Genomic DNA, 25,938 nt, shown 5'->3' with positions numbered 1-25,938 from the left:
AAAAAGCTGCGAGCCTTACTTGTGTTTGCTATATGGCTCAAACAGATGTGTAACATCTTTGGATACTCTCACAAAACATACACATGCACAACCACAGGCACACACAAGTGACTTACAAAAAAAGAAAAAAATAGTACATTAGGTTGTGCATTCTGTTTTGTAATTGCATCAGGGAGTTATACAAGAGGAGATCTTAGAAGTAGACAATATGCTTACTGAGGAACTGGACACTGAATATGATGTGGGTGACAAACCTGCCGGGAAAAATTCCTTAGCTGTCTCTTCCGAACCAAAACTGTGGAGACTGATTCGGCCCCCACAGAGACTTACATATAACAATTTGGGACATAGTACACAGGAACCTGTGACCACAGCTCATCGGAGAGTTTGTGCCCATAATCCCTATGCCTCCTACTCCATTGGTGACACCCCTTCCCAATTTACGCATAAGGCTGATTACCCTTGGTGTAATGTACCTTTTGAATGCAAAAATATTGTTCAGTTGATGGTGCATAAGTGCTTGTAAATATTTTGCTGCTAGTCTACCTTTGACTTGGGGGGACCCAAGATTTTCAAGTGGGGGGATAGTGTAGCTCCCACTGTATTTCACTGTAGAAGTAATAGACTGTAGTTTTGTATTACACCACAAGGTGGAGCTCTTTTCAGGAGTATAAAAGACAATTTCGAAAGTGAAAGAGTAGACTGGAACACTAGAAGGAGGGAAGACTGAAACAGGCAGCTGAAGGGAAAAAGGGCCTTGCAGCATGACTGGATTTTCTTTTCTAGTGCTTTGGGATACGGAAGTAAAGTGGCAGATTGTGTTTGTCTTTTCTGAAATCCTGGATGATGGTATTTTGTGGAATCAGGAGAGAAATCTGAAACTAGTAGTTCCACACCTGCATATGATTCAACAAGAAAAGGAGTTAGTTCCTTTGGGCCTAGTACAGAGAAGCCATAAACGATTACCAAAGTTCTGGCAGGTGATTTTTTTCTACTTTTCTCATCAGAGGAACCACGGTGCCTGGTCACTAGGATATTCTCGACAGAGTGGTGAGAGGCTCTGGCCATCATTTTATATTTTTATAAGATTGTGGATCCCCCCCAAATGCTTTGTGGATTACAAATAACTGGGATCCATATGAGCTCCAACTTGGGCCCCATCATGCCAACAGCAAGACTAAGTAGTCACTGGCCAGTGAACAGGGTATAACAGAGTGTTTCATAGTTGGTCTGTTTAGAATTGATCAAGGGGGTTGAGGGTGTTAGTACTGCTCAATGACATTGCATTTTCTCATATTTGTATTGTTGCATTATAAATCTTAATTGTTCAATGACATTGCATTTGCTCGTGTTTGTACTGCTGCTTTATTTTGCTGCTCAATGACATTGCATTTTTCTCATATCTGTATTGTTGTATTATAACTCTTTTATTTCTTAATGACACTGCATTTTTTTCCATGTATGTACTGCTGCATTATAAAGCTTTACTGATCATTGATATTGCCTTCTTTGTGCATGTTTGAATGTCAAGTCCTTTTTCTGTTGAGTTCTGGGGAAGAGGGTAAATGTATGTTTTCGTTGCATGCATATCTCACTTTGCCTTATTGAAAACTGATGCACTGCTGAAATAATTTGTTTGTGGTTGTGCTGTTGCCTTTTAAACTACAGGTATCACCTAGAATAAAATATATCATTCTTGCTACCTTGGTGTGTTGGGCCTATAAGGGTGTCAACAGAGTCAGGTAGGAAGGAACCCATATCTACTTCAGCTACACCTGCGGGTGCGCTACACTAGTATCCTTAAAGCTGTAGAATGATGCGTTCTATATGGGCAGTCAGATGCAAACTTAATTTTATTATAACATGCTTCTAGCTTAGATAAGTCTGTTTTCTTAAGATTAGATAAAATTGGAGAGGCATATATTAGAGTGGAGAGTAGATGGGTTTGTGCTAATGTAATTTTGGCCATTTTGGTCAGGAACCTTTTGTGCCTATATAGACTTCCAAGTTATTAATAAACTTTTTTTATTGTTAGGGAGACATGCAAGTCAAATGTTAGGTTATTGTCTATTTCCACTACAAGAAGCTTTGTATGGGTTATCGGGGAGATGATAGTATTGTCATGCATTATAATGTTTGCACAATCCCCAATGCAATAGTCTTGCCACATTATTATACCTTTCAGGATAAAGTCCTTCTGCCATTAGTATACCACGACCAACAAGATACGAGACTGTTTCCAATTCTGTTTTACAAAACTTACATTTGTCTGTTTATCCCACATGTTCAATGGACTTTGTAAAGCAACGTGTACATAGTACACTTTCTTCTGGCATTCTCACAAATATGGTAGTTCGTTGCTATGGTAAATTTAACATTTATTAGAATGCATAATGAATAGTATTTCTGCATTATGTTTACAACATATTGGCTTCTGGAAAATGTGCGTGTGTGGAATTTAAATGGGTTTACTGCATGCTTGTGTTGTAGTCCTAAGTCACTTTACTTTTCCCAACTATGCTGGTACACATCAATTGTAAACTGAGTATTGTTCTACAGGACTTACAAAAACAGACACTGTAGTACTGAAAAGGATGTAAAGAAGGACTTTCTGGCTGTTGACAGGGATGGGCAGCAATGTGTGTGGTGAAAGAATGGAAAAGCTAAGGCATTACTCCTTAGAAAAAAGGAGTAGGAGGGCATGTTTTGGGTCAATAAACTACAGGGATTTCTCTGGACTTTTGGCTAGATCAGCTAGTGCAGTTATGTAGAACTATGCTGATGATATTGATATTCAAATGATGTCAAAGTTACAGGTTCTACTATCGTGGTATAAATCTGATTCCTCTTGCATAGCCCATAGACACCCAATAGATATAACACTTAAGTTTTGATTCATAACTATTTTAGACTTCAGAAAAATATCATATATAACTCTGCATTCACCCTGTTCTGCTTATCCTGGGTGCAGAAATTAAATGTTAATTTTAGTCCCTGATTGATGGTCATGACTGCGAAGAAAAACAGCATATGAAACAGGCTGAACAGAAATCTGGAAACTACATGCCATTTATTTATTAACACTTGATTAGCAAGAATTTATTTATTTATTTATTTATTTATTTATTAACATTTGTTGACCGGGAAAGTCCACTGGGTCAGAGACCCACTTTCAGTGGAGGCCCAGGGGGATAAGCTCCACAAGCAAAATACAAAGGAACACAATAATTAATACAATGAAACTGATATAACAGGAAGAAAAAAACATAGAATATATATACACACACAGAAGATATGACAGGTCGAAAATAAACAAGAATTTTGCAATTGAATAATAGTGTTACATCATTTCCTTCTTTGATGAGATTTCCAGTCTCCAGTATAGTAAGAATACACTAATAAATGTGAAACTGGGTTTTTGCAAAGATTTTGTCATTGTAGTATTTGATGAAGTATATTGTTTAAGGTGGTTTGCTTTTGAGGCAAGTGCAGGATGGATTGTCTAGATAATGTGTTTTTAGGGTTACCCTAAGGGCTTTTGGGTGGTCAATTTGGGTTATTTCAGATGGAAGGATATTCCATAGCTTAGCTATAGTATGGGAGAACAGGCATTGTCCTGCTCTTTTGTTGGCTTTAGCTACTGTAAGCATCAGTTTACAGGAAGATATTAGTGTTTTAGTGGAGGTGTATGTTTGTAGGATTGGGTTAAGGGCAGGACAGTCATTTGGTTTAGAAATTAGTTTGTGGGCTAAGTTTAGTTGGGTGTATTTTAGATGGTGGGAAAACTCTAGCCATCTTAGTTCAGTGATGGCATGGCAGTGATGAGAACGGTGAGGTTTTCCGGAGGCGAATTTGGCTATTTTGTTATAACAGGATTCTAATTTATCACTAAAGGTTGTGTGCAGGTTAGTGAAAATAGCACTACCATATAGAAGGGAGGGGATGAGTAGGGTATTGGCTAGTTTTATTTTAAATATTATAAAAAACATGACTGGGGTGTCAGCCCATTTTCAGCAGAGGCCTGCAGAGGAAAACTCAAAAATATTACAAAACATTTAATTTTACAATCTTCAAAATAATATAAAAAATGTCTACAGTTTACCAAATTAGACATAATATGAAAACATTGGTTAAGAATAGATACAAGTTTTATGACAGGGATTTAATATTTAGAGAAATTTTTGCCAGTTTATTCAGAAATTAAAGGAAAGTTAATATAATAAAAACATGAATTGCGGCATGAAGTGAGAAAAAAGCAAGCTTATAGTATATTTTGAGAGAAAGCCAGGGTGGAGAGAAATAGAAGTGAGGAAGTGACTGAACAAGGAAGGATAAGGAGTGCAATGAAATACAAGGCATGAAGAAGTACTTAACCACACTTAGGGATACAGTTTATCCTGGGGTGGAGCAAAAAAAGAGCTAACTTTTGGCTAGAAAGTCTTTCAGAATGGTTCGGAAGGATGGGATGGAGGATCAGAGGAACATGGGAGGTTACTAGGCTATTGACCCAGAGGTCATTTCAAGCCTAGCAGTTTCATCCCAGTGTAATACCATAATACTCTTGTCAATACCCAGGACTGTATTTAATAATGACTGGCCATGACCAAGAGGGTTGAGGGTGCTATCCTCAGTAAGAATTTATGGTGCCCCATCCAATCGTCCAGGTCGCTTTTGAACAGTGTCACAGAGATGCTCTGCTTCACATTAACTGGCAGCCTATCCAAAGATGCGGCAGTCACTGGGAGACAAATCTGTCCCTCCGGCACATCCTATTCAAGTTGCAGGCCATATTTAAGTCCCTGGAATGGGCAAGCTCTAGTCCCGTTTAATTTATGAATATGCAGCAAATTCATTAGGTTTGGGTCAGAGATTGCTCTGTAAGTCAGGCATAAGTCTCCCCTAAAAAGTCTATACAATACTGAGTATAGTGACAGGGACTTTAGTTGGTCTGTGTAAGGCAAGTGCTAGAGTCCCTTGATCTTAGTTAGAAACCTCTGAGGTCTCTCCAGTTGCAGGTGCTTTGTGCAGTATAAGCCGAAAGGGGCATTATACTCAATTATGGGCCTGATTAGTGACAAGTATAGAGGGGTTATAACCTCCTTTGCTCTAGAGGTGATGCGTTTGCTAATCAAGGGTGCTACATAGAAAGCATTCCTTACTACAGTAGACACATGGTGGTCAAAGTTAAGGTTGTAGTCTATTTGTGATCCCAGATCTCTTACCACTCTGTAGATATAGGGTATTGTTGTTAATTTGCATAGTGTGAAGGCATATTGTTTTTACCAAAGGGAATGATGATGCATTTCTTTGCATTCAGTTTGAGACTACAACTACGACATCAGTCGTTGGTTTGCGAAAGACCCTCCTAAAGTATATCAGCATCATCTGGGGATTCAATAATTGCACCCAGTTTGCAGATGTCCGCAGACTTGGTCAGCCACAGCCCCTTAGATTTGGCCTGAACATCTGAGAAATATACACCAAACAGTAGGGGGCTCAGCACTGACCTTTGTGGCACCCCACTGGTGACAGGTCTGCTACTTGATGTGGAATCATCCACTGTGGTAGGGTGTGACCAGTTTGTGAGCCATTTGGCAATCCATCTTACAACAAAGAGGTTTGCATTCAGTTTGCTAAGTTTATTGGTAATGTCTAAGTGTGGGATTACAGGATATTGACCCAATTAATATATTTAAGGAGTTCCAGGCCATAGCAACATGGCACGAGTATGGACAATTCCAGGTAGATATGACAGATTTGTGGACAGGCTGGAGATTTTGGTCATTCGATCATAATGACTGACTGGAAACATAGTTGTGTAGAATATTATTTAGTGTTGGACAAACAGATGGATGCTGGATAATTTTACATGGGGTAAAAAGTTGTGTATATGCTAGCTGATGGGGTAGCGCTAAGAAATTTTAGCTTTTTAGTGCTATACACTGTTGGATTCTAAAAGGGGTATTTACTCCATATTTGGCCACTTCGTTATAGTATTGTTAAATTTTGATTTTTGTGATATCTGGAAGTTAGCAAGGATAGGAGCACCATAAAAAAGTGTGGGGAGGAGATAAGTAGTGGCAAGTGTAGCTTTAGTTGCACTAGTGAAAAGTTGTTGGCTCTGTAAAGCATCCCTAGTTTTTGATGAGTTTTTCTTATTGAGTTTTGTATGTTCAAGTCAAATTTAAGATTATCATCCACTATAATCCCTAATAATCTGCTACAAGGATCGATTTCAATTGTATATTATCAAGAGAGTACTTTAATGTTTTGGTTTCTCATGAGAGAGGGATTTTGGGAAAAAAAGCAGTAGTTTGTTTTTTGGAGGGCTGAGTATATGAGTTGTGAGTTACAAAGCCATGTGGCCGTTAAAGCTTCCTGAGTATTTTTTGGAGGTGTGCATGTTGTCAGATGTGCAAATGACTGCAAAGTCATCTGTATACTCTATTAGGGAGGCCTGTTGTGTGGATGTGTGAAGGGTGTTGGTGAGAATGTTGAAGAGGAGTGGACCAAGAATAGAGCCTTGTAGTACACTGCTGGTGACAGGGAGGTATGGAGGGAGAGCGGAGTGTCATCTTACTGACTGATACCTATTGGGTAGGCAGCTTCTGAACCACAGAAGGGTGGGCTGAGAGAGACCTAATAAAGATGTTTGAAGTAGACGTTTGCTGTGACAAACTATGCAGAGGGCTTTAGACACGTATAGAAATAAGGAGGAGACTAGTTCTCCATTAGCTCTAGCTTTTCTGACAGTATCTATACAAGTGCAGTGTTAGTACTATGGGAAAGAGGAAAACCATGCTGTGTGGGGGATAGGAGCTCTTCCTGTAGGAGATAGTTAGCAATTGTTTTTGAATATACTTTTCGGGTGTTTTGGAGAGGGGAGATAAGATTGCTAAAGGTCTAAAGTTAATACTGTCTGTTGAATTTCCTCTTTTCCACAGAGGGATAATGTGTGACTTTTTCCAGAGACAGAGAACATGGGATTCTGGATTAACCTATTTATAAGGATTAAGACAGGACAGGCAATGCTATTGGCTGCTATTTTAAGGTACTCACTTGGAAGGTCAGTGCAGCATTATTTGAGTTTAAGAGTAGGTTTATACAGGATGTGGGCACAGGTCTGAAGGTGAAAGCAGATGTGGTGATACGTGGCTGTTGGTCAGGATTAGTGATCTGATGTTGGGAAATCCTTGGTTAGAGATGCCACACTATCTATGAAAAAAGAGTTGAACTGTATTGTGGTTTGGAGCGATAAGTTATTGGTAGAGGGGTTAGGGTTGAATTTGTTGCCGGGATGCAAAATTTCTTTAATGGCTCTCCAGAATTTTTTAGGGTAGTGTTACTATTATTCTGAAAGTTATTAAAGTATAGCTTTTTGTGATAATTTATTCGTTTTTTAGTACAATTGCAAAGCATTCTGTAGTTTTCAGGATATTGTGCATTTTACATTTTTGCCATTCTTTCCATGCATTATTTTCTGTCCTGCATTAGCATTCTACTCTCTTCGAATAGCCAAATTACATTACTTGTTTTTAGTCTCTTCCTTCTAGGAGGTGCAAGGTTATTAGAAAAGTTGTGTTGAATTCATTTACAGCATCATCTAAGGAAAAAATTTTATGAAGTTCCAATTAATGGATGATATGGTAGTAATGAATATTTCTGGGTTAAATTTGGAAAGGTTATATGTTGTTTTATAAACATGCTGTTTAAGTGGATGTGTGATATGTCTGGTTGCATGAATTGGAAGATGATCACTGAGAGAATCTGACATTATACCTGTGGAGGTGTATTTGCTAGGGTCTGATACTAGGATGCCTTGTATAATGTGAGGTGTTGTTAATTAGCTGAGTGAAGCCAAGTAAGTTCAAGCTAGATGTAGGGGAGTTAGAGTTTATGTCCAACCAATTGCCATTCATATCACCTAGTAGTATTTTTCTTATGGAATTGTTATGAATATCCAATGTAGAGTATCTTCGAATATAGCTGTATTGTCTGCAGAAGGGATTTAAAGGATATTGGTACATATTTGTTTATAATTGTTTATTTTCAGGAAGAAGCTCTGCTAAACTGAATTTTGGTACTGTTTTACTGAAAGGGGAAATGTGGAAGTTGCTGGGAAATAAAGTACCACCACCTTTCCTCTTTATATGGTCATTATGGATTATATTATAGCTGGGAATTGTACTTTCAGGTTGTTTATACTGGGTTTAAGTCAAGTTTCAGTTACAGCGAAAATATCTGGCTTATGTAGCAGTTTTATTTCTTATGCTTCTAACATAAATGGCCGCAAAAGTTAGATTAACAGAGTTGGGGATTGACCGTTCTGGGGTTAGACTAGTATTTGGAAGTGAACTGTCTTGGAAAAGAATTGTCATTGAATTACAAAAAAGAAAACTACCACTTCTAACTGAAAAGAAGACTGGAAAACACCAGGAAGAGACAGAAAATATACCAGTAATGTATGGAAGGAGCTTACTTTAATTTGAGACAGATGCATCTCCAAACTCCAGGAAGACTGTCAGAGTACAGTCAGCATCAGAAGAATTTACCTTCTGTCAAAAAGTACAGTTTTGTACCTACCATAAATGTAGATGTCCAAGAGGTATGCATTTGCAGTCCTAACAAATGGGTTGTCCTGGCCTCAGGCAGCCCTTCGGTCGGCCGGATTCCAAAGTCTGGGTCTGGCCTCGGCTGATGTCGCACTTCACCCGACGTCATAGCTGCAGTTCAGCGGGTATAAAGGCATCAGCCGACGCCATTTTCCTCAGTGTTTCTTGCCCCAGATGCCAGGTGCCCTCTAGGAAGGCTAAATTTGGATAAATGCAAATGTTTCCAAACAATAGAGAGCAAATAGAAATAAACATGTATATACATATATACAAACAAATACACCATAATAGATTCCGCCAGCTAGCTACTAGATAGGCAAATACCCTAGGAGTACCACAGAGGGAAGGAGGGTGGGTAATCCTGACTGCAGATGCATACCTCGGACATCTACATTTATGGTAGGTACAAAACTGTACTATGTCCTTCAAGGATGCATCTGCAGTCCTAACAAATGGGTAGAACACCATAGCCAAACTGGGAGGAGGCACTAAGGAGGCACTAAGAGTTTATGGTGTAGTTAAGATCCCTTGCAAAACAGCAGTGGCAAAACCTGCTCGGGATCTGGAGTATAAAGGTAGATTATAATGCTTGGCAAATGTATGCACGGAGCTCCAAGTAGCAGCCTCTAAAATGTCTTTGGTAGCCACTCCTGAAGAAAGCTGTAGTAGTGGCTGTAGCCCTTGTGGAGTGAGGTCTGATGTTTTCTGGAGTTGCCTTTCCATGAAAGGAGTAACAAAATCTAATGCAATTTCCTATCCATTTTGAGATTGTTTGTTTTGAAATTGCTTTTCCTTCCATGCCTGTTGCATATGCTACCAGAAGCTGGTCAGTTTTTCTATTGTTCTTGGTTCTGTCCAGGTAGTAGCGCAATTGTCTGTGTACATCCAAGGTATGCAGCAATCTTTCCCCCCTGTTCTGCGGGTTGGGGAAGAATGTTGGTAGGTGTATTGCTTGGTTTAATGATACCCTGGAGACCACCTTTGGCATAAAGGTAGGATTAGTTCTCATGGACACTCTATCCTGATGGAAGATAAGGAAGGGTTGTACTGCCATTAATGCCTGTAATTCAGAAACCCTTCTAGCTGAAGTGATTGCAAGCAGGAATGCAGTTTTCCAAGATAAGTACTGTAATTCTGCTGTTGCTGCTGGGGGGAGTGTCAACTTTTCTAACACAAAGTTCAAGTCCCATGTAGGCAATGGTGGTTTCCTTGGTGGCTTTACATTTTAATTCCTCCGAGAAACTGCCTGAGTAGAGGTTGAGAAAAGACTGGAGGATCCATGTTGTATTCTGCTGAAATTGCTGATGCATGAATCTTAATGGAGGAGTAAGACAGACCATTGTGGAAAAGCTCTGCTAAGTATTCCAGGATGTTAGCTATGTTTGCCAATGATGCATCTACTCCTTTTGTTGCACTCCAAATGAGATATCTTTTCCATTTTGCTGAATAAGATTTCCTTGTTGAGGGTCTGCGAGCCTCCAAGATAATGTCTTTAACCCTTTGAGATAAATCTGGGTTATTTTACCTTATATAATGTTCCAAGCAGCTAGCTGCAGTGTTTTCAAGTTTGGATGCAGGATTTTGAAGTTGTTCTGTGTTAGCAGTAGAGGTAGTAGGGTAGAGGCCATGCATGTTCCCGGACATACTCCTCAGTAGGGTACCAATGTTGCCTCGGCCAGTCTGGAGCTATCAAGATGATCCTCGGGTGATCTTCTTTGATCTTCAGTAGCACTTTGTGCATCAAAGGAAGAGGTGGGAATGCATATGCTGTCAGGTTTTCCCAACTGAAGGATAGGGAGTCCACCTTCCAAGCAAGTGGGTGGTATGTCCTTGTGCAGAATTTTTTCAATTGGTGGTTGTGTGGGGATGCGAACAGGTCTATTTCTGGCAGTCCCCATTTCCTTGTGATGGTCTTGAAGATGTCTGGATGCAGCATCCATTCGTGGGCATTCGTGGAGGTTCTGCTTAAGATGTCTGCTAGTATATTTTCTTTTCCTGGCACAAATATGGCCTGGAGCTGAATGTTGAGGCTCAGGGCCACATTCCAGAGGTCCATTGTCATCCGGCATAGAGGATATGAATGTGTGCCTCCCTGTTTGTTGATATACCACATAACTGTGGTGTTGTCCATCCTTATCAGCAAATGACCCTGTTGAAGAAATGGTCTGAATGTCTGAATTGCCTGTTTTACTGCCAGCATCTCTTTTTGATTTATGTGTAGGTTCATCTGGTCTTGAGTCCATAAGCCTTGTATGCACTTGTCCACCATGTGTGCCCCCAACCAAGGTCTGAGGCGTCCGTGGTGATAGTCTGGCTTGGGTGAGGCCTGTGGAAGGGCAGTCCTTTGTTCAATTGACAGGCTTGGGCCCACCACTGGAATTCTTGCTTCAGGCATGGAATTATTGGAATTTGGGTTTCTAGGCTGTGCTTGTGCTGAGACCATAAATTCCTCAGGTACCATTGCAATTTCCTCATATGTAGTCTGGCATGTGGAATTAATATTATGCAGGATGCCATGTAACCCAGGGCTTGCAGGATTTTCCTTGCTGTAAGCTGGTTCTGCATTGTTAATGCCATGAAACAGAGTGGTAGCTGCTTCTGTTTTTCTGCTGTGAGGAATGCCATCTGGTTTGATGTGTCCAGTTCTGCACCCAAGAAGGTTATCTTTTGGGATGGTATCAGCCTTGACTTTTTTGTGTTGACTCTGTATCCCAGGGCTTGCAGCAGGTGAATAACCTTTTTCAAATCTTTTGTTAATTTGTCTTTGCTGTCCGCTTGTAACAGGCAGTCATCCAGGTATGGATAAATTTGAATTCCCTGAAGCCTGCAATGAGCAATTACTGATGCCAGGCATTTCGTGAATACTCTGGGCACAGTAGATAAGCCAAAAGGCAATGCTGAGAATTGATAATGCTCTGATCCTGCAAGAAATCTGAGGTATCTTCTGCAATTTGGTCGTATAGGGACGTGCAGGTATGACTCCTTGAGATCCAGAGTCACCAGCCAAGACTCCTTGCCCAGCATGGGAAGAAGTTGCTGTAGGGTCAGCATCTTGAATTTTGGAACAATGAGATATGTGTTTAGAGCGGACAGGTCGAGGATAGGTCTCCATTGGTTTTCCTTTCTTGGTACCAGGAAAAGCCTGGAATAAAATCCTTGTCCTTGTTCCATAGCCGGTACCTTTTCTATAGCTCTCATCCTTAGTAAGTGGTCTATTTGCTGTAGAGCGTTTGTCCTTTGGTTTGGAGGTAGGTTTGGCATTCCTCTCTTCCTTGGAAGAGTATGGAAGTGAAACCTGTAGCCTTTGTCTATTATCTGTAAAATCCATTTGTCTCCTGTAATGTAATGCCAATTTACTGAAAATAAGGCTAGCTTTCCGCCTAAGGGTGCTCCCAGTTGTTCCCTGGTAGGCGGTTTCAGAGCCAAGTCACTGTGATTGTCCTGTGGAAGTGGTAGTGGCTGGATCTGAGGCAGTACTTCTCTGGCTGTTGGGCTGCCACTGACATCCCCTGTAGGCACCTCTGGATTGACCTCTGCCTCTAGGGCATCTATTTCTGCTTCTCTGTGCTCTGGTGGTGTCTGGAAAGGACCAATTCTTGGAAGGCCAGTTCCTACTAAACCTCGGAGGCTGGACCTGTAAGAAATCCTTGACTGTCTGGACAGATTTAGCCTTTTCTTCCACCTTCTTCAACACTTGCTGTGCAGGGGAACCAAACAAACTGTGCTTTTCCATGGGAGCATCTAGAAGCTTTGACTTTACATGGTCTGGTAAGGATTGCTCTTTTAACCATGCATGCCTTCTGATCACTGTACCAGTCATAGCTGATCTAAAGGAAGCCTCCAGTGCATCATAGCCGCATTTTAAGGAATGATTACTGACCTGCTGAGTGTTATGCACCAAATCCTGAAGGAACGTACGGTCTAAAGGCTCAGGTGAGGACAGCTTTTTAGTGAGCTGATCTAACAGAAATTCCTGATACTGAATCATGTGGAATTGACAGTTTAAGGCCCTAGCCGAAAGAGTAGCAGAAGTATAAACTTTTTTACTCCATCTCTCCAATGCCCTAGATTCTCTTTCAGAGCGGAGGGGGTTTTTGGCAGAGGCAGCTGCTACAGCTTTGGGGCCCTGTGAAATAGTTTCAGGATCTGCAATAGGAGCCTTATACAAATGATAATGTGTGTCCGGAACCCTGTAGTATCTGTCGGGCTTAGCAGGGGCCGGAGGCAGGTAGTCAGGGGCAGTACAAGCATCATTAAATGCATCATCCACAACTGTAAGTACTGGAGGAATAGCTAAAGGCCTATGCTGTGGTAAATGTAAAAAGGTCCTAAGCCTTTTCCTAGAGTCTGAAAAATCCTGGCCCTGCCATTGAAATTGTTCCCTCATAGCATGCAAGGTTTCCCCAAAAGAAAATTCCTCAGGAGGAGAGGCAGACGGTATGGAATCCTCTGCATCAGAATCCTCATATGGAGAATAAGGGCCTTCTGGAGGATTTGTGTTTTATGAATCATCAGAGGAGTAATCTGAAGAAACTGGCTCAGGGGGCTCTGCTCTAGGCCTCTTCTCTGGAGGTGGTTGAGAGGCCCTGTCAGGGTGAGACTGGGTTCCCCTGATCAAAGAAATGAGATCCTCTGCTAGACTAAGCATTTGAGTACTAGAGCTAGGCCTGTGAGAGGGGGTTTTAGCAGGCACGGCCTTAAAAGATTTAGCTGCTTTAGCCCTGGCAAAAGCCTTAATTGACATGGATGCAGGGGGCCTAGCAGCCCCACGTGCAGGAGTAGATACATCTAAGGGGATAGTATCTGATAAATCCTGAGAAACTGTAAGAGCAGGTGGATATTCCGTAGCAGATTCAGCCATGCTGGAAGAGGCCTCGGTAGTAGGAGGCATGCGGGCCGAAGGAAGAACGGTTTCAGCCGAAACCGAGACACTGTGGTTGGCTTAACCGCGGTTTCCTTTTCCTTATGCTTTTAGCTAATTGTGAAGTCGGAGTCTCCGGCGGCATGATATAAGCAAGCGGGCGAAAAACTCCTCTGCAAACTCCGACCGACGCCTAAGTGTCCGTCGGTTGAAGGAAGCACAGGCTAGACAAGCTGCTACGCCGTGGTCTGGGCCTAAACAAGGTAGGCAGTAAGAGTGGAAATCTTTATGAGGTATTTGTTTCCCACAAGTTAAACAGTTATTCACTTTTTCTGACATCGGCTGAGGCAAGAAAGAGTCCTACTTAGCTTTTAGAAGTCTTCGGTAGTAGCAATCTCTGGTTCTGACCGACCGCACTTGAACAGCTTCTGCTTCGCAGCGGCAAGAAAGACTGGGGAAAATGGCGTCGGCTGATGCCTTTATACCCGCTGAACTGCAGCTATGACGTCGGGTGAAGTGCGACATCAGCCGAGGCCAGACCCAGACTTTGGAATCTGGCCGACCGAAGGGCTGCCTGAGGCCAGGACAACCCATTTGTTAGGACTGCAGATGCATCCTTGAAGGACATCTTGGTTCACTACCAACATACAATGAAACTCAAATATTTAAAATAACAGAAACTTTTTGGGTAACAGAACAGTTGCCTTACCTGATAATCCAACCTTACGTATGGAACATTCATTCTTATCAGTCTTTCAAACAAAGATACATCCAGGTTGAAATTTCTGGCTAGTTCATACACAGTGGCACTAGGACGTAGCTGAAAAATACAATGCCTAAGGTTAGTTTTCAAACTTTTTAACAGAAGGGAATCTTGTTGAGAAGACAGAAAAAGAAACCATCATAGCTGTTATGCCAATTCTTACCTGTTGGTGGTCACCGATCAAGATTAAATGTTGACATGCTGAGCTAAGGGTGGTGATAATGTGAGCCTCCAGGACCTCTGCTGCTTCCTCAACAATGACAATCTTAGGGCGAAGCTCTTGTAGGATGCTTCTGAGTCTGGCAGCTCCTACAAAGACAAAATACTGTTTCAGGAATACTGATGCTTCAGTACTCGCTCTAAAAATGTTCTGTGAATGTTTTACATCTTTGGGCTCCCATTTATTTGTAGGCCCTGGCAACAACATATCCACATCTACTAAATGACAACCTGGCAATAGCTTTCTGCTGTTGCATTTTGTATAGTTTACATGCTTTGTTACAGTCTTGGACAAGATCTATTACTGTCACCAACTCTGCTTGGTTTGCATTCACTGTCAGTGAACAGTTACCCCAGCTTACTTTCAGATGTATAAGACCTACAACTGTTTCAAAATCTTTGAAATCTGTACTCCCATAAACTGTGTCATTAGCAATGTCACTTGCTTTTACATCTAAACTAATGAAGCTCACTTGTTGCCTCCAAGTAATAGGTGCTGCAGCTTGGGAAACAGTACATGTGATTTCAAAGGACATCAAAGGAGAGAAACAACATTATGTAGACATTCTCTGAAACAGCATATTTCCTTGAAGTTCCAGGGGCTACTGACTGTATCCACATTGTTATCAAGGCCTGCAATTGCACTTCTGTCTCTGTCTGAGAGAACTTCTCTCAGCATTTTTTTTCCTTATGCATCATGTCACACACTAACTATGGACATACTACAACTATAGTCAATAAGCATACTTAACATAAATGCAACAACTGCTGTGGTATTTAAACATGCTCACACATTCACTCACACACTCGCTCACACGCACACATTCGCACACGCACACGCTCGCACATGCACACACTCGCACGCAGACACTCGCACACACACTCACGCACACTCACTCACGCAAACGCACGTGCACACACACACACACTCACACGCACACGCACCAATGTAAACTCACGCAGATACACACTCACGCAGATACACACTCACACAGATACACACTCACACAGATACACACTCACACAGATACACACTCGCACACACACTCACACACACGCACACACGTAGTGGCTGTGACAGTATTAGGTGCAGTCCTTACCATACCGCACTACCACAGTAAGGTGGGTCCTCAAAGCATTCCACTATGGCAGAATGGGGACAGATTGTGTTGTGGAATGTACCCCATCAACAGCTTTTCCATGCCTGTGTCCAATAAAGCATGGTCATCAGATGCACCACATAATTACACCAGCCCAGTATTTGTTCACCTGAGCTCCTGTCCTATCTCATGTTGACTACATTCTACATGTGGTACAAATACAAATACATGAACGGTATACATCACACAGTCCTCTCTGTCAACACTGTTTAGCAGTAGTTATACTGCACCTCACCCAGCTCCACAACGATTACCTAGGTGGGCCACTGTTGCCAGAATCATAGTTCTATTCCCAGGCATCCACTTTTGCAGCCATCCCTGTGTTCCTCACATAAATGTCTGTAGGTGGCTACAGAGCTTCCTTAAAAAAATTTGCATGAATTTTTTTAAATCCCCATGTGAATAAGGCCTGTGCCCCTTTACCCATCATATCTGACACCCTCTCATAATCTGCAGAGTATTGGGATAATGTAATCCAGAAATCCAACACAAGTCTATATGCCATTCCCAGAAGTGGAATAACCTCCACCCAGCAACACTAAAAGAGTATTACTGTTAAACATGAATTCTCCCCACTTATCACCATTTCCTGCACTATTAACAAAGCAGTTGTAAACTGATCTTTCCTCTCTAGAACAAAATCAAGTAATGTCACTTACTATTCCAGCAAAATTCTGTAGCACAATGAGCAATGCAATGACCAATAATTGTTTTTATCACCCTGTTTCAAGGCTCATAGTGCAGCAATTATGCTAATGGGGAAATTTAGGGTAAATGTGAACGAATTTCACATTTAACATATTGTGTATCAGCCATGGACTCTCCTTAACATTACTGACAGTCACATACACCCATGCCGTTCCCTACTTACAATAAAAAAAAAAAAATCAGGTTCCTATTAGATGACCGAAGACACAGTATATCGAATGCGCCTTGGTCGAACCGAAAACAATGAAAAGGAAAAATAACGAAGCAGCTTTTAAGTGAATTCTTTCCCAGGGAAAGAATTTGCTTGACCGCTTCCGTTACTTTGACTTTTTTTGTAAAAAAAGCTGTTCTGAACTTTCGAGATTGTAAAGTTTCACTTACATGGGTTCAATTATTCATCGTTTGCTTTTTTAAGCATTCGATGATATAATATAGACCCCAAAAAATCATAGGAATTTTTCTGTACAGCCTGCTTGAGGGCTCTCAGCTATGTTCATCATAGTGTGTCAATGCGTGTGCAATTCACCCTTAAAATGAACTTCTAGCTTTTAGTGTGGATGCTTATAAAATGTCCTGGATGACTGGCAACATTCCTAAAGTATGCTGTAAATGTAGTTGCTACTCTTGCAGAATGACATCTAGAAACTCAAGAAATGTTTTGTTGTGCTTACCAAACTGATTCATGATGCCACCCTTGCAACTGCATACTGCAGAGTTTTACTTCCTCATGAATAAATGTATTGAATATTTTCCCCATCTGTCACAAGAATTGTGACAAATTTAGTCCTATGCCTTCATGGTGGTTTTAAAGGTTGTTGGGGAAGTACTCCACTTTATATGTAATGGCAGCATATTTTACAAACAGGAAGTACACTGCAATAGGTACCTGTTTAGGTACCTGTCATACATGTGGTATTGCTGAAGTAATTTACATTTAGGTCCTTAGACTGGATGTTTGCTTTAACTCTGATTCAACTAGGTGAAAAAGTTCAAAGAGTGATGGTAATTCATAGCAAGAAAGGTTGAGCACAGATCACCTTTACTGAGTCTATATGACGCTGAGAAGAGGGACAAGGCTTTTAATCCATCAAAGTTGCTAAGGATGTTGAAACCTGAGATCTTTTTGTTGAGAAAATGCTGAGGTATCTCACGTTGGTTTAAATGTTTAGCAAGACACATTATAAAGTCGACACTGTATTCAAAGTTGTCTTTTTAAGGAAGGAATAACCAGGCATTACATATTAAATAAATGAAAAAAAAAACAGAAAAATGATTGGGAAAACATATGTAATAACCTGGAGAATTCTACCATAAAAGTTAATTAAAATACAAGTGACTGAAAAAAAAAAACAGAAAAAAAGAACAGAACAGATGTGGACAGTACTATCAGTGTGGGTTTGAACATAAGACAAATTCCGCTGTTGGAAGGGGAAAGAAGTTCCACTTATGTAAGTCAGAAAAATTCTCCAAGTCAGCTGTTTCTTGATGGTGGGAAGATGTTTCTAAAGCCACAGCCTGCTGAATTACATAGTTTCAAAGAAACTTTGTATAAGACCTGTTGCTTACATCTCATCTAGTCTAATTTGTAGACTGTGTTTATTCATCCCATAGCATACCATGTGATTTTTCAGATGTTAATGCTGTCACACTTCTTTATAAACTAAAAGTACCTATGTGGATACTACGACACTGTATTATTTTCCTTTTATTAAATATATGAGGTATTGTAAATCCATCCGTGTACACATGCTCACGAACTGATCAGTGCAAATACTCTGATTAACCAGATGCATTGCTGCAAACTGTACCTGTAGTTGTCATTCCAATAACTCTAGCATGCCTCAGTACGGTCAGATCTTCTTGGTTTCTCAGTTCTTTTAACCTTCGGATCACACCTTGGTACTCATTTTCATATGTCCAGACCTGATGCCTTAATTCACTCAGATATTTGGACCTCCACAATCTGAAAGTGAACCAGTATAGTACAGAGTGAGTTATGTACAGGCAGGACCTCTAAGAAACAGTTACAATACCTTTATAGAACTAATTTTTTATTTTAAAGTTAAGTAGAATAAAGATGCAGTTCTGTAAGGCTATAATAAGCATATGGTGCATGCTGAAGCTAAAATTATAACCGGTTCAGATGTGAAAAAATTGTAACGGCCAGATCCATTGTTAATGGTAATTAATAGCCAAGCTATGCATTTTCATGTTCTTTGTATCTAAGGATCATAGGCAGTTACTAGGCTAATGGCCCTGGGGCCCTTACAAGCCTAGCCAAGAGTTAATCCCCAAAAAAGAAACCTCAGTCAGCACCTGTCACCCCTGTCAATGATGGACGCAGGTGGAATCCCTGGGACAAATTTGTGGTTTCCCATCCACTCATCAAGGTTGCGCTTGAAGAGAGTCAGTGAGGTACTTTGTATGGCATGCATGGGAACTGTATTCCAGAGACAGGGTAGCCTCTGGGGGCCAAACCTGTCTCTCCAGCAGGTTCTGTTAATGTTGCATATTAGATTTAGGCCTTTTGAGACAGTAAAGCGTAAGGAGTTAAACTTATGGATATGGAGCATCTCTAGTAGGGCAGCGTCCGAGACTGCCTTGTAGGCAAGACACAGATCACCTCTGAACAATCTGTACAATACTGAGTAGAGTGATAGTGATTTGAGTCTGTCCACATAGAACAGGTGATGGAGGCCATGAATTCTCTTTTGTGAGGTGTTTCTGTGGCCTTTCCAGTTGGTGCAGGTGTTTGGAGAGGTACATACCAAACATGGCATTGCACTCAATTACTGGCCTAATGAGTGTGGAGTACAGACAAATAATAACCTCTTTTTTCTGGATGTAATCCCTTTACTTATGAGATCAACCAAGTAAAAGGCTTTTCTGACCATTGCCGTTACATGATGGTCGAATGTGAGATTGTTGTCAACTTGTGTACCCAGGTATCTCGCAACAGGTTGTGTGCTTAGGGGGTTGCCATTGATGTGGTAATCAGTAGGGGCCATGTTTTTGCAGAATGGCATGATAATATATTTTGTTTGCATTTAACTTAAGGCCATGACTTTGTCACCAGTCATTTGTTGCTGTGAGGCCCTCTTGTAGTGTACTAACATCATTTGGGGTGTCAATGACAGCACCCAACTTACAGTCATCTGCAAACTTGATCAGCCACAGGGCTTTTGTTTTTGCCTGGACCTCTGAGAAGTAGATGCCAAACAGTAGGGGTCCCAGGGCAGACAGAGGTGGAGGCATCTATTTTGACCTTGTGGGTCCTATTGGTGAGCCAGCTGGCCACCCACCTGCTGGGACAGGGATTTATGCCAAGTTGTGTTAGCTTTTCTATGATGCCCAAGTGAGGGATTGTGTCAAAGACTTTGGCAAAGTCAAGGTAAGCTGTATTTGCTGACTTTCCCTCATTCTGGGCCTTGGTGATAAGTCAACCAGGTTCAAAAGGCAAGATCTGTGCTAACTGAATCTGAACTGGATGGGGTCAAGTGCTTGGAGATTGCCTATGTCCTTGTTTATGAGAGCCATAATAATATGCTCCATGGCTTTACAGATCAGACCTATGTTAATGGGGTGAGAGTTTCTAGGGTCAGTAGTGGCACCACCTTTGTTCAAGGGGATGACAATGGCAGATCTCCATTCTGCTGGAATGAAGCCTGTATTTATGCTGTGGTTGAATAGGGTGCTCAATGGCAAAGCTAGTTCTTGCTGGAGATGGTGCAGAATACAGCCTGGGATACTATCAGGCGCCATGAAAGCTGTGTTCTTTGTCTTGGATAAGGCCTTTAACACTTGATCTTACAGAGATATGAGGTGTAGGACAAGTATTGGGGATGTCGAAAGGGCCTTTGGGGGAACAGGGGGGTAAAGTTTACACTGTAACTATCTGCTAGCAGGTTGGCTAAGTCAACATGATCAGTGTAACTGGTACCGTTAAATACTAATGCAGAACAAACATGGACTTTGCCAAGGAGGTTCCTGATGTAACTGAAGAAGGCTTTGTGGTTTCACTTTGTTTTGGAGTCTAGTTTTGATTCATAATTGTCTTTGGAGATTTTCACTAGTGATCGAATTTGCTTGTTGAGGCTAAGGAAGGAGTTTTTCCAATTGGGACTTTGTGCCTTTTTACACCTGGACAACAGTTTCTTCCTTTTGTTGTAATACCTGTTGATAGAGGATGTCCACCAGACAAGTTTGTGTTAGCTTGAGGAACAGGTTTTAGTACTGTTGGCTATGGCTGAGCCATGCAGTTGTACAGGTGCTTGTATACTGCATTGGCACATTGTTCAGCATAGTTGTCTGCATCCTCCGAGGGTGGTGGTGGTGGTGTGAAGCTACTGATACCCTCCCTTAGGAGGTTGCAGTCAGCTTTTGAGAAGTTTTTTAACCTGGTAATGGCTGGAGGGCTGGGTTGGGCAGGATAGAAACTCTGAATGAGACAAACCGATGATCTGATCTCACCAGGGAAGAACTTACTATGGGAGTTGTGCAGCGGTTATCCATGTTGGTGAGAGCCAACTACATAATGTTATCCCTCCTTGTGAGGGATGAGACGAGCTGGTCTAGTGCATTAGAACTGATGAAGTCAAGGAATCATTGGGAGAGTGCATTAGTGCAGGAATAGTTCACCCAGTCTATGGGTGGGATAGTTGAAGTCACCAAGGTCAGGGTGTTAGGGGGCACCTTGATGGAGACCAGTAGGTCCAGGTAGGTGGAGTGGATGTCCTGAGTCATGGAGGGGGGTCTATACCTGGCTATAACTTGGATGGGTGTCTTACCAGCTGTCAGTTGCACTTAGAGTAGTTCTAGTGCTTCATGCTGGCAAACTAGTCTGGAGGTGTGCTTGTCATTAATGAAGATAGAGCCTCCACCCTTAATCTTCGCAATCTCATTTTGGGGTCGGAATGTGTGGAATGAGGTATAGCCTGATAAGGCAGGGGTGCTCTCTACAATGCCCCCATTACCTCACCTAGGTAAGCGCCTTGTACAATAGATTTGCACTTTCCAACTGTCTTTGTAGCCAGCCTAGTTGAAATGGGCATCCTGAGACAATGCAGTGATTGCCTCATGTTTACTGATAACCACCTACTACTTATACATGCAGGCGCAGTGTGTGAGAGATGTAGTTATATAACATCATTGGAGTCAAAGCTCTCTCTCAAAAGCAAAGCTAATAACAAGCAGGTTGTCAGTGCCACACAACATAACATTAAATAAAGCACACACAGCTCAGGCCAAACACATAAGCCTGCATATGCTGAGGCTCAAGTAACTCCTGAAAGTAACCTAAGCAACCTTAAAAAGACACACCACAGTCAGAACCCAATATGAAACATACATCTAAGAGTAACACTGACTTAGTTAAATCCCATAATGCAAACCTACACACAAGGTCATCTTAGTTACAGCTGACTCCAAAGTGAGACACACCAATGCACCACTCACCAGGCTATGCAAATAGAGGGTCATGGTCAGTTGCTTTTTACATGCCAGGATTCACCACATTACACAATCACTAAAGTCATTGCACTACAAGTATTCACATGACACAGTCATGTGGGTGTAAATGACTTAAGATGTACCTCTCTAGGCTGTATGAAAAGAGACATGATGGAGTTCTCAGATTATGTGTCTGAAGCTGGTATGAAACTAGATTTGCACTCCCTACTACCATCACCAAGAATGATGCCACAATACAAACAAAAGATTAATGATTTCAACAACTGGCTGAGCTTCTGGTGTCATTCAAAGGAGGTACAGCATACATACATCAGCCTGGCCTTGAACAGATTGTAGACAGTCCCAACTGCTTTGTCTAAAATGGCCTGCACTTCTACTCTCAAGGTTTTTATATACTGGCCAAGTCTTTTTCCACTCCCATAGTGCCTTTTTTAGGCAATGCCTGTCTTCTGAAGCTTTCAGCATGACTAAATGAAATCTGGATAACATTAAGGTATTGCTATTCAAAAAAAAAAAAAAAACTAGGAGCCCAGAAACCATCGATACATACATCATCACAGAGACCTGGTTCAAGACTACTGAAAACAGTCCATCAGTGCAAGGTTTCAATGCTTATCACACATTCAGGCCACCGCATTAGACAAAGACACTAAAGGTGGTGGAGTCACCATATTCCTAGAAAAACACTTCATCTCCATACTGGTTACACAAGATAATGACCTGGAACTCCACCATGTCCAACTTACTAATAATAATAATAATACAACCCCTTATTATCTCATATTTAACTACAGAACCCATTTTATGCCCCTTTCAGCCCATACCATCTACCTAACTAATATGGAGTCCCTATGTATTAAACCAAATAGTATTCTCCTAGGAGACCAACTACCCTTCCATAAACTGGGAGACTTACACATCTGTAAACATGCATGCCCAGAAATTTCTAGACTTCGTTTATGCACACTTCCTATGCCAATTAGTCTGTACCCCAACTAGAAGCAATAAGATTCTTGACTTGGTCTTTATCATTATGAGGAAGCTTTCCTCCACACCAATTATTACTTCCTCCATGATCAATTCAGAATACAGGTGAATTGCATTTAGCATAAGGCTGAAGCCTGAAGCATTTTCCTATACCTAGGTACTCAGAAATTATGCGAAGGATAATCTACTTAAACTAACTGATAATCTAGCTAAATTCAAAAGCCCCTTCCATCTTGATGACTCAGCTGCTTATAGGGGATCATTCACTTCCAAATTTTAAACACATGTACATAGCTACACAGATGCATTTGTTACCCTCAGAAATAAATACAACACCAAATTCAAAAATAACCACCTATGGTGAAACCCCAAATACAAATAGGCTCTACAGCAGAATAAAAATGCTCACGGTACACAGAAATAAATCTGTCAAGATGCTAAAATTCTCTTGCTAAACTAAATGACAACACCCTGATCAAATGAACTACAGCCAGAAATGAGATAAAATACTCACCCAGGTGATAGACAACCCCAAAGCCTTATTTAATTGTGTTAAACATCTCAGAAACAATGCCCAGCACTGTGCAGCATGAATAGCAAATTGTATCACATATTTGGACTCACAGGACATAGTCAATCTTCTAACAGACAAATTTAGCTCAAACTTCACCCCCCCCCCAAATCTGACAAGAACAAGTTCTCAATCCTCTATCTAGGGCCAAGAACACTATATTTATGGGACCAGATAACATACCAGGCCGCCTGCTGGAACATGACTTATCTGATGCCCTACAGAAGTTATTCTTAAAACAGGTTTTGTACCAGATTAATGGGGAACAGGGACAGTCATTCCCTTGCACAAAGGTGGGACTTCAGTCTAGGGTCATTACAGTCCCTTAACCTTGACCAGTCTCATTTGTAAAACTATGGAAAGGAACATTATGGAATTAATAAACAGACTCTCGCCCCAGCCAAATCAGCTTCATCAAGGGCAGGTCCTGCCTAATTAACTCAGTAAACTTCTTTGAAAAAGTTACTGATGTGATGGATGAGGGAAAAACAGTGCACACCACAATACCTAGACCTTGTAAAGGCATTTCAACATCTCAGCACTCGGGTGTGTGCGTCTTTCGGCTTTTCCCGGTTAGGGGTCGCCACAGCGGAACTCCAGTCCGCTAATGATTGGCAGTAGAGTTTTACATGCTGGCTTGCCGGGCCTAACGCACAACCTTCAACGAAGGAACGCCCATTCACGCATGTCGTCACACAGTAGACGCTTTAACTGAGAATCGAACGGGCAACGTCTAACTGTGAGGCGACAACGCTACCGCAGCACCACCACCGCAGTTATCTCAACACTCGGGTACTGCAGATAAACTCTTCAAGCTAAATGTCAATCTCTATGTAACTCACTGGATAGTAAATTGGCTCACAAACAGAACACAGGAAATTAGGGTGGATAGCTCTATCACCTCCAAAAGAATTGTCACTGGTCGTGTACCTCATGGGTTCAGTCCCTGGGCTACTCCTTTTTGGCATTTACTTCACAGAGGCTAAAGCTAATGTTAAGGGTTTGTAGCTGACCAAGTTCGCAGATGAGTGTGAACTTAATGCCTCTATAAACTTCCCAGAGGACACCAAGATTCTCCAAGAAGGCTTGTCTCAAACCATGGACAAACTATACGGCAAAACATGTATAATTTTATCCTTCAGAAAGAAAGACTCTCCTTGCAACTAACACAGTCATAAAACACCCCTGAAAATTGCTCCTGTAGTTATGCATTGAACTGTCTTTTGATTACTATATATCCTCTGCTGTAAGGAGGTCCTTTTTTCATCATAGGTTCATAGGTTCATAGGTTTATACTAGGCTATCTGCCCTAAGGCATTTATAAGCCTAGCCCAAATTTTTGTGGCTTACGCCACCCCTTATATGAAAAAATACTGTGCCCATTAGTTTGTTGTGCCTCTGTCCAGCAGTGACACAGAGATGATTCCCGGGATAAACCTACGATCTCCCATCCACAGGTCAAGATTTCTCTTGAACAGAGCCAGCGAGGTGCTCTGCCTCACATGGATCGGGAATTTATTCCACAGCATAGGGAGTCTCTGAGTGATAAATCTATCCCTCCAGCACGTCCTATTTATATCCGTGCTAAGGTTTAAGTCGCTTGCTCTAGTGGTTTTGGTGGATTTGGATTTTTGAGGTGGAGCATGTCCATTAATTCCGGGTTGGACATGGCCTTGTATGTCAGGCACATGTCACCTCTGAGCAGACGGTATGCAACTGAATAGAGCTGGAGTTTCTTCAATCTGGCAGCATATGACAGATTTTGGAGTCCCTTTATCCTTTTGGTGAGGAACTTTTGGGGTCTCTCCAATTGCTGCAGATGTCGGGTGAGATGCATCCCAAATGGGGCATTGTACTCGATCATTGGTCTGATAAGTGAAGAGTACAGGGGAACAATGACCTCACTAGATCTGAATGTGAATCCCTTCATGATCAGGTGGGCAATGTAGAAGGTCTTTCTAACCACTTTAGCAACATGAGTGTCAAAAGAAAGGCCACTGTCAACCTGGGTCCCCAGGTCCCGGATAACCTCTTCTGTGCTTAGTGGATTGCCACCTATATGGTAGCTTGGGGTTACCTTGTTTTTCCCAAAGGGTATGACTATACATTTTTTGGCGTTTAACTTCAGGCCATGGCTCTGGCACCAGCTATCTGTTTCCGTGAGTCCCTTCTGAAGGATATCCGTGTCCGATGCACTTTCCACTATGGCGCCCAGTTTGCAGTCGTCTGCAAACTTTGTCAGCCAAAGTCCTCCCATGTTGGCCTGTACTTCTGAGAAATAGATGCCGAACAATAGGGGGCCAAGGACCGAGCCCTGTGGGACACCACTTGTGACCGGCTTGGAGTCTGACATAGCGCCAGCAACTCTAACCCTGTGGGTTCTGTCCTTAAGCCAGTTTGCAACCCATCTTGTGACATATGGGTTTACATTTAAGCTGGTAAGTTTTTCTACAATACCCGAGTGGGGTATTGTATTGAAGGCCTTTGCAAGATGATCATATGCTTTGTGATCATACATCACAAAGCATACATCTAAAGGTACTACATCCAGGTCTAGTTTTGCAATCATGCCACTGTACTCAGTACTC

At 41.6% G+C, this 25,938-nt stretch overlaps 1 protein-coding gene across 1 annotated transcript in view; it reads right to left on the bottom strand.

Annotated features, from left to right (window-relative positions):
* Nucleotides 1-25,938, bottom strand: part of LOC122796296 (NFX1-type zinc finger-containing protein 1-like) — a 609,414-nt gene that overhangs the window by 31,301 nt on the left and 552,175 nt on the right. Inside the window, exons 14-16 of the mRNA XM_044064663.1 lie at nucleotides 18,132-18,286; nucleotides 14,400-14,545; nucleotides 14,183-14,293 (exon numbers count right to left, since the gene is read on the bottom strand). Of these exons, the coding sequence (XP_043920598.1) occupies nucleotides 14,183-14,293; nucleotides 14,400-14,545; nucleotides 18,132-18,286 (412 nt within the window). The remainder of the gene's footprint in view (nucleotides 1-14,182; nucleotides 14,294-14,399; nucleotides 14,546-18,131; nucleotides 18,287-25,938) is intronic.

The sequence above is a fragment of the Protopterus annectens genome, chromosome 3.part0 (assembly GCF_019279795.1).
Source record: "Protopterus annectens isolate FY-2018-M chromosome 3.part0, PAN1.0, whole genome shotgun sequence".
Taxonomy (NCBI): Eukaryota; Metazoa; Chordata; order Ceratodontiformes; family Protopteridae; genus Protopterus; species Protopterus annectens.
The sequence above is the reverse complement of the archived record's forward strand: the minus strand, read 5'-3'. Positions and strand labels throughout refer to the sequence as shown.